This window comes from Pogona vitticeps, chromosome 3 (genome assembly GCF_051106095.1).
Source record: "Pogona vitticeps strain Pit_001003342236 chromosome 3, PviZW2.1, whole genome shotgun sequence".
Lineage (NCBI taxonomy): Eukaryota > Metazoa > Chordata > Lepidosauria > Squamata > Agamidae > Pogona > Pogona vitticeps.
This window is the reverse complement of record NC_135785.1, coordinates 82,048,439-82,061,145: the sequence shown is the minus strand read 5'-3', so window position 1 is coordinate 82,061,145 and position 12,707 is coordinate 82,048,439. Positions and strand designations below refer to the sequence as shown.

Below are 12,707 nucleotides of genomic sequence, written 5' to 3'. Positions count from 1 at the left end.
AATTTTTTGTGAATTTTTTTTTGGCCCATAGGAACCAATGGACCTGTCAAAATCTGACAGCTCCATGCTTTCCTATGGGGGAGAAAACAATTCACCATAAATTAACGAAAGTTCAGATCAAAGCCAAATCAGGTTTGCACACAACTTAGGGGGTCCTCTAACGAACCCAAGAATTTAGAACAGTTGCTGAGTCTTCATTAATTTTTTGTGAATTTTTCTTCCCCCATAGGAAATAATGGAGCTGTCAGATTTTGACAGCTGTCAAAAGTTGGGGGGAAAAAATTCAGAAAAAATTAACGAAAAGTCAGATCAAAGCCAAATTAACTTTTGCATCCGTTTTAGAGGGTGCAGAAGCTAATCCAAGCATTTAAAACCATTTTTGACCCTTTTATGACACACTTAATTTTGCAAAAATTGACTTCGCAAAGCCATTGAAATGTATTGAGTCAGCTTCAATACATTCCAATGAAGGAAACATTGTTTCGCTTAGCAATGTTTCCTATGGGTTTTTTCGCTTAACAACGGCAATCCGTTCCAATTGGAACGGATTAACCGGTTTCCAATGCATTCCTATGGGAAATGGTGTTTCGCATAGCGATGGTTTCACATAGCGATTTTTTTTGAACCAATTAACATCGCTATGCGAGGCACCACTGTAAAAGCATTAAAAACACTAAAAACACCAAAGCACTAAAAGCATCTATATACATATATACATCTTACTAGATATCTCCTACCTCCCTATCATAGGCCTTATCTATGGGCTATTACAGCTTGCATAGAATGCCAAATTTGTTATTTTAAAGCTCATATAGCCCGTGTGATCATTAATTGGTGTACACCAATTTACAGATTCTATAGCTGCGCTTTAGGTGGAACCTTTCCTTCATGGATTTTTATTGCAGCAGCACAGAATTTAGCAACTTTTGTCAGCATATCTGAATTAAGCCCAATATATCTGCCAGGGCATCACCCTGTCAGCAAAAGCTGTGTGTAGTGTGCCTCTGATTGTCCAGGAAATGCCCTTATGTAAGGGTCAACATGGACTTCTCGAATGTCAGAGTAAAAAGCACAGTGAAGTAACACATGGGAGATAGATTCAATCTCACCAGAGTTACAGGGGCATAAACGCTGAGTGTAAGGGATGTTGTTATACTTCCCATCCTGGACTGCTGACGGAAGTGCATTGAAGCGGGCCAAAGTAAGAGCTTTGCGTTGTTTAGGTGTTAAGGGTAAGTAGAAATATTTTGCCGGTTTGGGTGGAAGCAGTGTGTTGTCAAGTATAAACCTATTTCTGATAGTACCAAGGTCCTGCTGCCTTTCTGTCTCAATAATACGCTGCCTAAGATTACTCTTGGCCTTAACATATCCCATTTGTTGAATACTTTCTACCGAATAACCATATCTGATGATTTTATGGTATATTGCTCTCTTCCAAGGTGACTGATAATTATCCTGTAATACCAGTGAGGTCAGTCCAATTGGCTGAAAGGTTAGTTTTAACCAAATGTTAAAAATAGCCAGCCAAGCTCTGGCTTCAACCTTCTGGTAGCCCACTTGCAGCCTGAGGGCTGCATTGGATACCCCTCTTGGTACTTGTAATATAGCTCTCACAAATTTAGATTGAACTACTTCTAGCTGGATAAACGAAGTATAGGGGCCCAATTGTGCTCCATACAAGAGCTGACTAAGGGGTTTAATAAAATAAGTAATCCAGCATTTGCATGAGACCTAACTTCAGATTATGGGAAAGTACTTTCCAAATAGGCATATTTAAGAATTTAGCAAACAGTTTCAGAAATTGTTGATTGCTTACAATTAAAATAGAACTAACTAAAATGATACTTATGATTTTATGGTATGGAATGCTGGACGCTGTAGCTTCTGTAGCATGGAAGAACTTAGTCAAATTTTGTTTCTTCTGACTTTGGAAAAACAAATCCAAACTATTTTCATTTTTCTTTTTTAAGAGGTGGGCTGAATGGAGATGTAAGTGAGAAGTTTAAAAACGTCCCCATTTAGCAAGGAGGCCCTAGGATATTTAACCTAATTCTTTTTTAGAGGAATAAAGAATGGGCTCCCTTTCTGGGAAAATCTCCTTCTCCCCACAAACTCTGTAACAAGAGTTCGAAAGCGCAAGGATCCTTCCTAATGTTAAACCATAGTGTCGCATTACATCCAAACCTGTAATTTGTCCACTGAGACAGGCAACTCTCCAAAGCATTAGGCAGATAGATGCTTTTCTTAACACCTGCTGACTGATCCCCTTATGTGGAAATGGCAGGATGCAACCTTCCATAAATAAAGAATATCATCTACCAGAGCAATAATCCTCCTTTTGAACTATTAGATTTGATAAAGCAGCTTTGATAAAGACATCCTAGAAATCTAACATCAATTATAATAGCAATATTTACCATGTCAAATGTGTAAGTTTTTCTTGATGTTTTATCTGTCACCCCTCCAGTGCGAACTGTAACTTCTTTTCTTGCATGATCACATTCCACTACAGGGTAGGAATTAGCCCTGCGTTCAGATGTATTGAAGGGCCTTTAAAAAGAGCGAGAAGCAGAGTGAATAAAAATCAATTATTTTTTTAATCAATCAAATTTATTTAAATCACCATTTAAATTTAAATAATCAAAAAAACTGATTTTTAAAATTTAATTCAAATCCACTCTGGTGAGAAGGGACCTAAACTTTCAGTAGTAATAAATATTAGTCTAATTTAAGTGAGCATGAAATTAAAAAAAAAAACAATCCAGAAAGAAGCTGAATGTCTTCTTAAACGCTTTCACAATGGGATCTGATAGTTGTTGTGGGGTTTTGGGGTGTTTGGCTGTTTTCTGGAGTTTTTTCTTCCTAACGTTTAGCCAGTCTCTGTAGCCAGCATCTTCAGATGACAGGACAGAGGCATCTTCAGAGGACAGAGACTAAAGCAAAACCTGACTCCCAGCACTGAAAAATACAGCCTGCAAAAGTTCAATGAACTCTACCCAGCCATAAGGTCAGTGATCATTGCACACAAAAAGGCCAGCCAATGACACCCATCAATCACAGTGACAGATCATGTTCCCCCTTATTGCAACAAAACACCCATAACAATACCCTGATCACAGGAAACACCCAATCTCCTGAAAAGAACAACAAAAACAAACACCCTTATCCCACAGCTACAAAGACTCAACAATCCCACAAACTACACCAGAACACAGATATAATTCTAGCTTCTGTTCTCTGAAGATGCCACAGAGACTGGCAAAATGTTAGGAAGAAAAACATCCAGAACATGGCCAAACAGCCTGAAAAACCCACAATACATGGTGTACATCTGGACCTGGCACTCACCATGGAGACCCAAGCATCGTCAGTGGTCCGTTCCACACATTTCCACCTTTGGCGGATTGCCCAGCTGCATCCCTATCTTAACGTAGGGGTGCTCATCACTTTGGTCCATGCACTCGTAGTGTCAAGATTAGACTACTGTAGTGTGCTCTACAGTGGGGTCTTGACTTGAGAACTTAATCCGTATTGGAAGGCGGTTCTCAAGTCAAAAAGTCTGTAGGTCAAGTCTCCATTGACCTACAGTGCATTGAAAACCGATTAATCCCATAACAGGCCGTTTTTGTTCCATTTTGGTTTTTTTCTGGTCTATAAGTCAATTCTCAGGCTGCAAGTCAAACCTAAATTTTGCGGCCAGAGAAGTCCGTAACTCAAAAAGTCTGTAAGTCAAGCCGTCTGTAAGTCAAGGGTCCACTGTATATGGGGCTGCCTTTGAGATTGACACGGAAACTTCAGATGGTACAAAATGCGGCGGCCAGACTTCTTACAGGGGTGAAAAGGTGCCAACATATTTCCCCCATGCTGGCCGCCTTTCATTGGCTGCCCATTCGTTTCAGCACTGATTTCAAAGCTCTTACAATTACATATAAAGCCCTAAATGGTTTAGGACCTCGATATCTGGCAGAGCGTCTTCTCCCACCCAGTTCTGCCAGTCACTCATTCCAGCCAGGTGGGGTGGCTGAGGGGCCTAACACCCAGGGAGGTCCGGAAGGATAAAGAACGAGGAACCAGGCCTTCCCGGTAGTGGCCCCTCGCCTCCTGCCCGAGGAGATCCGCCTGGCTCCCTCTCTGGGTGTCTTCAGAAGTTAACTCAAGACTTGGCTATTTGGGCAGGCTTTCCCTTCTGTTGTATCTTAAATTCACCATCTTGGATTTATTACATGTTTATTGGTTTTACTGTTTTTAAATTTGTAATGCTGCCCAGAGTAGACCTTTGGTCTAGATGGGTGGGGTATAAATCTAATAAAACAAACAAAGAATAACCAACAAGCTGAATGCCCTTTGCTTTTGTTAACACTAAGTTTAGTGGACAGTCATAATGGCATTGTGCATGTTTAGCATCCAACAGTGAACTTAATACTGTTAAGTCCATTTCTTAAAAGTCTATTAAAATGCAGTTGAATAGAGCCAGATAAAACCACTTAATACTACATTGTCTAAAAGGCAAAATCTGGGATTTAAACTACTGTACGTGGAGGTTGTTTAACATTTTTACAGCCTCAAATCAACTGAGATCCAATTTAGCATGTTCATTTAGCTTATAATAAGAAGTTTGAAGTATATTCATTTCATTAAAAAAAAAACTCAGTTTTATGAACATGAGATATTGTGCTTTTGTGTCCACAATTTAAAACATGAGGAAATAGCTTGATATTGCTGCACAATATTGTGCCCATGTTGTCAGGCAGGAAAAAGCATGCCAAGTTTTTTTAAATAGCAACGGGTAGCCAACACCAATAAATGTTGACAACACCAATGGTAGCAGCTGAGATGGTCTACAAGGTACTCTCTTGTGCTTACTAGCATTCACAAAGTGACACAAAGCAAGGGAAAAATTCCTGAAACAACTCCTTTTTCTATCAGTTCCACCTATATGTTATGACTTTTCAAAGAAAACCTGTTTTTTTACTATTTCTCTGACCTTTCACTGCCCTCCAAACATCTCCCATCCCAGCTCATAAAGCTGCAACAATCTATTTACTTTGGAACATATCCGCTGCTGAGTATCTTCCATGCAGTTTACAACAAAGTTATAAAGACTTTGATAGCCTTTTTTGAATAACAATAGTTCAGTGCCTGCAGCCTGGATTCCTTCCAAATTAAAAAAGGCAGGTGGTGAGAACCACTCTTTCAAAACAAGACTAATCTTTTCAATTTATTTCAATCTGCTGACAAAAAAGGTTGGTGGTGTCTGCACAGGGGCATACTTTAAAATTGTAACATTAAACTATTTGACCAATGTCACCATATTTTGTGCCAAGTGTGCTGCTCATCCGAAACGTAATTTCAAAGTTAAACTGTTTTATTTGGGATGCCCCCATTTTCAGAATTGCCTTGTAGAATGTTGATTTGCTCTGCCAGCACAATATCACCAATGCACTCTCATGCGGTACTAATGTCATATTCATCTTACCAATCAATCATCACTTGAGGGGAAAACTCTGCTATCTGTTGTCTATAGCAGGAAGTGTTTCATCTTGTTACTAACACCACCTGAGAGTGAGAACCAGGGCTGCCTTCCTTTAAAGCAATTTAAAAGTTTCCACTTTATTGTTGCTATGGGGACTGCTAACTTACAACAGCTCTACCCTTACATTTACAACAACCATTCCAATATTTGTTAATGCCTTCCCAGCACCCCATCTCACTTTAATAATCCCTATGCCTGGTGTTGTAAACTAGTATATTTACAACACCAAGCTCAACAGCAAGAGTGGAGTTCTAGGAAGGAGACGAGAACAGAGGTCTGAGAAAGAGCCCCAGCAAACAAGCTGGAGAGGAGGTGGGAGGAAGAAGTTGAAAGGGAGCACTCAGCAAGCAAGCAAGCAGGCAAGCCAGAAAGACAGGGGACTCGTGAGGCAGAAGTAAAAAGACAGCAGTGATTTAATTTAAAAAGCATTAAAATTCTCCAAGAATCAAACCCCAGTAATAACACTGAGCCTAAACAGAAAATAGGGCTCAATTTACAATCATTCTCAGGAAACCAATAAAACTGTAAGTGCGGTGTCTGCTGTGCCAACTAGCAAGTTCACAGACGTTCATTTTGTTATTACTGACAATAGAACTGTGTATTGACTGAAATCCAGTATTAAGTCACAACTAAAGTAGGCCTTTTTATATTAACAAATACAAATATCACTGGCCCACTGTCCTGGATCACCAGGCCTGCCTCCCAGAACTGACCCCTCCACTTATGGGGGGGTTGGCGGGGCCAGCATCCTGCTCAATGTGCCGATCTGCTGAGTGAGGAGACTCATCTTCCTGCTCCTTGGCTGGAGTGGCCAGAAGAGCAGAAAGGCAGAGCAGTGGCAGCCGGGCTTTGTTGCAGATTGACACTCTGAGCAGGATGCCAGCCATGCCCACTGCACCGCAAACCGTAAGTGGATGGATTGGAACTGGGGAGCAGGCCTGGGGATTTGGGACAACTCGGCCAAATATATATGCATTTGTCAACAAATACTAATATCCCTTCTCTACTGATTCAACAGCCTACTCAAATAGCAACTTACTAATGCATTTCACTCAGTTTTGAAATTTATGTTTTAAGTATTTGCTGTCATAAAACTCTTGAGCATACGGAATTTTCCTTAACTTATATTGTTTTAATTTTGTCAAGCTGTGTTTTAATCAACTTATACATGTTGATTAGCAGTTTGCCCAAACCTATGTAGTATCATATACACTATAATCAGAATTTTTTTCTTCCAGTAGCCAAGGGTATTTTAACCAAAATACTGTATCTGGAATAGGGAGAGGACTAATATTTACAATGTGGCTTAAATGCTAATGTAACACAAATTTAAAGTTCTTTGAAATTATTTTTCCTCTGAGTGCTATGCATCTCTCAAGTCCTGATGCCCTTATACACTTCCCTTATATTATTTGACTGGGGAGTGGGAATGAGGAACTACCGACATACTGTATAGTTAGTATTTAGCAGCAGCTTTGTACTCAAGTACATGTGTAGATAACTGACATTACTGTACACCAAAACCATGAAAATTTAATACCGCTCATGCAACTTGGCTTTGGGAAACAAGAAATCAAGACAGTCTCAGTCATACCTGAACTGTTTGAATATCAAAGCCATCATAACAGCAAATCTTTCTCAAAATAAGGAGTTGGGCTGTCCCAAGAAAAAGGTAGAACTGGGATGAAGGAAAGTACAAAGGCTGGAGAAAAGTTTTGGAGTGTTATTTTATTTATTTATTACTTTGATTTCTATACCGCCCCCATCAGTGTGAACACTCTCTATGGCTCACAACACATCAAAACATGATAAAAATTATACAAGAAAACACACAAAATGCAATAAATACAATGATATCACTTTTTTCTACCAAATCAATAAAATTTAAATTTATGTATTTATTTTATTTGATTGATTGATTGATTAATTGACTGCCCCATTAGTGCAATGAACTATTCTGGGCAGTTCACACCATAATAAAATAAACATATAACAAAACAGTAAGAAAGTTAAAACAGTCAAAAATTTAAACCAATGACAAGTATATTGCCGCTGTAAGAGCAAGGCAAGAGGTATAACATCAAGAAGGGTCATTGTGGAAGCAGTGTTTAGAGCTGCTTTCTAAGCACTAGCAGGGAGGGGACCAGGTGTAGTTCCACTGGAAGCTGGTTTCACAGAGTCAGCGCCACTGTGAAAAAGGCCTGACCCCTCGGAGAAGACTTTCAGGCCTCCTTTGGAGTGGCAACCTGGAGGAGCATTGTCTGGGATCTGGTGGGCCAGGCAGATGACATTGGGGAGAGACATTCTGACAAGTAAGGTGTTCCCAAATGATAGAGAGCTTTATATGCGAGCATCAAAACCTTGAACCATGATCCGGGACACAATGGATAACTAGCGAAGGCAAGCCACAACGGGGTGATGTGATCGAATTTGGTCATGTTAGCCACCATCCTGGCTACCACGTTCTTGACCTGTTGATGTCTCTAGGTCAGTCTTAGAGGAAGCCCCATGTAGAGAGCATTGCAATAGTTGATTCGGAATATGACTAACGCATACACCAGCATCCAGAAGGAATCATCTAGGTAGGGGCAGAATTGGGCAAGATGCCTAATCTAGTTAAAGGCAGATCTGGACATGGCTGTAATCTGGGAGTCCCAAGAAAAATCTGGGTCCATAAGAATGCCCAGATTACGAACGTGGTCCCTAAATGGGAGGGCAGTGCCATCCAGCCTAGGGACAACTCCCCCAACTCCTCGTTTGGGTTCAGCTTGTGCCTATTAGCCCTGGTCCATTTCAGAACTGAAGACAGACATTTCTTGAGTGGATGGCATCAACTGTATAGGTGATAAAGGAGAGATACAGTTGTGTGTCATCAGCATACTGATGACACCTTATTCCAGATCTCCTAATAACCTCCCCCAGCAGCTTAGCACAGATATTAAACAGCATCGGGGACACTGACAACCCCTGGGACACCTCACAATTCAGGGTCCAGGAGCCAACAACTCATCCCCAAGCAGAACTCTCTGGACATGGCCCTTGAAGGACCAGAGCCAGCTCGGAGCTAGACCTCCAATTCCAATCTCTGAGAATCTGTCCAGGAGGATATTGTACTCAGTGGTATCAAAATCCACTGAGAGATGAAGGAGAACCAGCATAGTTCCCCCTCTGTTGGTCTCCCTCGAAAAGATCATTGTGCAGCACAACCATTATTGTCTCAGTATGCCAACACATCCTCCAGGTATGTCTGGAACTACTTAGCCACCACTGACTCAACCACCTTTCCAATAAAGGGTATGCGCCAACTGGTCAGAAGTTGTTAAGACTGTCCGTCGCCCTGTTAACATTTAATGATGGGTCAGATGACAGTTGGGCTCCATGATCACTGCAGATGGTGACAGCAGCCACAAAATTAAAAGACGCTGCTTCTTGGGAGGAAACCGATTACAAACCTAGATAGCATCTTAAAAAGCAGAGACCACCCTGCTGACAAAGGTCCGAAGAAAAACCGAGATAATCACCTGGCAGGTATGCTTTGCTTGTATTCCTGCATTGAGCAGGGGGATGGACTTGATGGCTTTGTTGGCCCCTTCCAACTCCACTTTTCTATGATTCTATGAATTTGCTTTGCTTTTATTTTTTGAAATTATTCAAGAGCTCCATAGCAAAGTGCATATAGAGTTTTGGATGTGTTTGTCTCAGGAAAGATGTCAGTGGGTAAATTATGGTATATTGAAAACACCATGGGCAATATACCGAAACTATCAGTTGATAATTTTTTGTAATAGAGTGTGTGGAATAGATATAAAGGTTCCCCTTGACATTTAGTCCAGTCGTGTCCGACTGTAGGGCATGGTGTTCATCCCCGTGTCCGAGCCATAGAGCCAGCATTTGTCTGTAGATAGTTTCCGGGGTCACGTGGCCAGCACGACTAGACACAGAACGTCGTTACCTTTCCACCATGGTGGTACCTATTTATCTACTCGCATTTACATGCTTTCAAACTGCTAGGTTGGCAGGAGCTAGGACAAGCAACGGGAGCTCACTCTGTCGCGTGGATTTGATCTCACAACTGCTGATCTTCCAACCTTGCAGCACAGAGGCTTCTGCGGTTTAACCCGCAGCACCACCACGTCCCTTAGATATACTGGATGATAAAAGAATTTCAGAAGACAATAAAAATTGTGTTAAGAGAAATATACTAGTAATAGTTTATTTCTCTTAAGAGAAATGGCTCACTAATGGCTCACTTTTTCAGTTACATTTCCTCGTTTTATGTTATTAATTGTCCTGATTTTTATAAACTTGCCATTTAAAAAGATCTGGATTCCCATTTCATTTTCCGTACTCCACAAAAGCAAAGGTCTATAAGCAAAAATCCAAAATCCATGTTATTGTAGCAAAGCTAGCTCCAGGTCACAAAACCAGGTACAACCTTTCACATAATCCAGAACTTTTAACTAAACAATATGGCAAATATGCAAAAAAAACCCAGCAGTGCTGCGTATCAGTGAACTAAACTGGACTGAAACAGGATATTTTCAGTCAGGCAACTACAAAGTGTTCTACTTTGGAAATTGCAAACTTCGAAGAAATGGAGTGGGTCTAATGCTGAGGCAAGATGTAGCATAGGCAGTTAGGGGCTGTAACAGCAAGTGTGATGATCTCTATCAGACTCTGTGGAACACCTATCAATATAACCATCATCCAACTCTATGCAATATAACGGTGAAAAAAATGAAATTGAAAGCTTTTCTGCAAGCATCCAGTAGGAAATTGATCATACATCAAAACAAGACATGCTTATAATCATAGGTGGCTAGAATGCAAAAGTAGGAGACCCTAAGGGGATAAGACATAGCCATCACAACAGATGAAGCACGGTGCTGCAGTCTCCTTTCTGTGGACATTAACTTGATTTTTTTTTACTTCAGCGATAGCTGACAATGGTTTAGGTCCAAATTTAGCTAGAGCAGACAAACTAAGGGATTCTTCCAGACGATGCTTTTATTCTGTAACCACTGCCAAGCCGTTTACAGAATTTTACCGGCGGAAAGGAGGAATCCAAACAACGATGCCTCCCACCCAGTTCCTCTTCCAACCGACTCTCCCGAAACTATGACGGTCTGGATCCAACCTAAGGTCTAGCCCCGGTGCCCAAGATGGCGACCCAGTGCACTTTTACTCAGGATTATGCCCCACAGTGGCTTACGGGGGTTTATTTCCATGTCTACAGACACGGGATCAGGAGGTCGGCTCCCCCTGATTCTTCCTCAAGTGGAGCGATTCCTTGCCATGACTAATTTCTTTCCACACTCCTTCCGTGAGGACTTACCTGCAACGCACGACCACCTGGATGTTCTTGCCCTTCTCCTCTTTCTTACTGACCCCCACAGAAGCCATATCGTGTCACGCCGTCACGGACCACGACGAAGGGACGAAGAGAACCAAACGCCGACGAAGGGAGACGGCGGCTGCTTCTTACCGGCTGCCCCCTCACCGCAGCCGCGATAGGCAGGTGAGTCCCTCTCTTTCCCCCTCCTCTTACCACCAGCGGTCGGGAGGAGAGGCGGCTAAAGGCCCGAAGCCCCTGACGAGAAGCGCCGGAGATATTTCCGCTTCTCGTCAATCACAGACGATGGTGCGCGCCCAAAAAATTCAGCCGCCTCGGCTCTCCACAACTTTGAACAGCTCGCGCCCTTGGTCCTCGACCAATCAGCGAAAAGGGAAGAAAGGCGCGGGGCAGCATGGGACTTTTTCCCGTAACGCAAAACGGGACGATTAGGCATTAAGGCTTACTCTTGATGACGCAGGAGTAGGGAACATAGACTGCAAAATAATATAGAGGTATAGCCCCAGCTCAAGCCAAGTTTTTTTTTTGGAGGGGGAGGTCTTCCAGGTACTATTTTTAGTTCTGCCAGAGATTTTTTTTTTAAAGTGAAGTGTTTGGCCGTCGGTTGTTAACGGGGAAAAATTTCAGAGTCCTGCGATAAGGTGACAAAAAACAAGTAGCTGCAAGAGGTCGTGTTCTTAGTTTACTCAGGTCTTGAAAATAGGACGTAGACATTTGTCAGTCGTTGTATGTGAAAATGTAGAGCCATTATTGATTATAATGTGTTGTAAGGCTAAAAGGCTAACCACCTTTCTGTCTTATTATTATTAGAAGTTTTATTTATATGCCACATTTCTCCCAACAAGGGACCCAAAGCGGCTCACAACATTAAAATTCACACAAGTACATGTTATGTTCTTGGGAATATCAAATCAACCCTAGTGCTAATTTAAATTATTATCCATTGGCCATTTTTTGTTTAAGTTGAGTTTAATAAAAGGACTTGCCCAGATAAGTGTGTATACAATTTTCTATTTTAAAAAATGGGACATTAAATAGTGTGTTTCTTCATCCCACCAATTCTGGAGAACAGTTCCAGATGGAACCTGAGATGACCATAGTACTAACAGATCTTGATTTGAATGTCTGCTACTGACTCCCACATTTTATCTTAAGACTGACTCCTTCATGGTTTTGACATCAGTCAAGTTTGATACCTCCGCAACCACCTCCCATTTATTACAGTTTCTGGTTCACATGATGGATTAGGACTCAGGAGACCTGAATTCGAATCTGTACTTGGCCATGAAAACTCAATGGGTGTGAGTGTGGAACTGGTAAAACCACCTCTTAATATCTGACTTACCTTGAAAGGGTTGCTATGAGTCAGTTTTAACTTGATGATACATAATATACACACAAAAGCCCAAGCCCCCAGGCACTTCCTTTGATATCCACAAAACCCTCTTCCTGCCATAGCCAGTGGCTCACACCCTCCATTTTACAGCTGCAGTCATGGCAGTTTGTGAACAGGGCAGAGGAGCAGCCCATCTAAAATTTTCCAGTGAGCCGTTCCCAGACAAAACCCATGACATTTCCCTAAGTCTACATGAGCCCATTATTAAAGAAACTGAAGACCCCTGTGTAGCCTAAGAGTTCCGGAGAACATAAACACTTGGGTAAGGGTTGGCGTTACCTAATATATTGCCCTGTCCTAATAATTATTATTAATAATTCTGTGCCATCAAGTCAATGCTGACTTACCTTGACGGTTTTTCTCCCCCTGAAGGTTTTCTAGATAGAGAGAACTCAAAAATGGTTTACCATTCCCTTCTTCAGGGA

The 12,707-nt window shown here is 41.5% G+C and overlaps 1 protein-coding gene across 1 annotated transcript in view; it reads right to left on the bottom strand.

The window, feature by feature from the left end:
• The window catches only part of KIF11 (kinesin family member 11), a 33,267-nt gene extending 22,188 nt beyond the window's left edge, over positions 1–11,079 (bottom strand). Inside the window, exons 1-2 of the mRNA XM_020782909.3 lie at positions 10,869–11,079; positions 2,418–2,550 (exon numbers count right to left, since the gene is read on the bottom strand). Of these exons, the coding sequence (XP_020638568.3) occupies positions 2,418–2,550; positions 10,869–10,936 (201 nt within the window). The 5' untranslated portion in view covers positions 10,937–11,079. The remainder of the gene's footprint in view (positions 1–2,417; positions 2,551–10,868) is intronic.
• Positions 11,080–12,707: the final 1,628 nt, after the last annotated feature.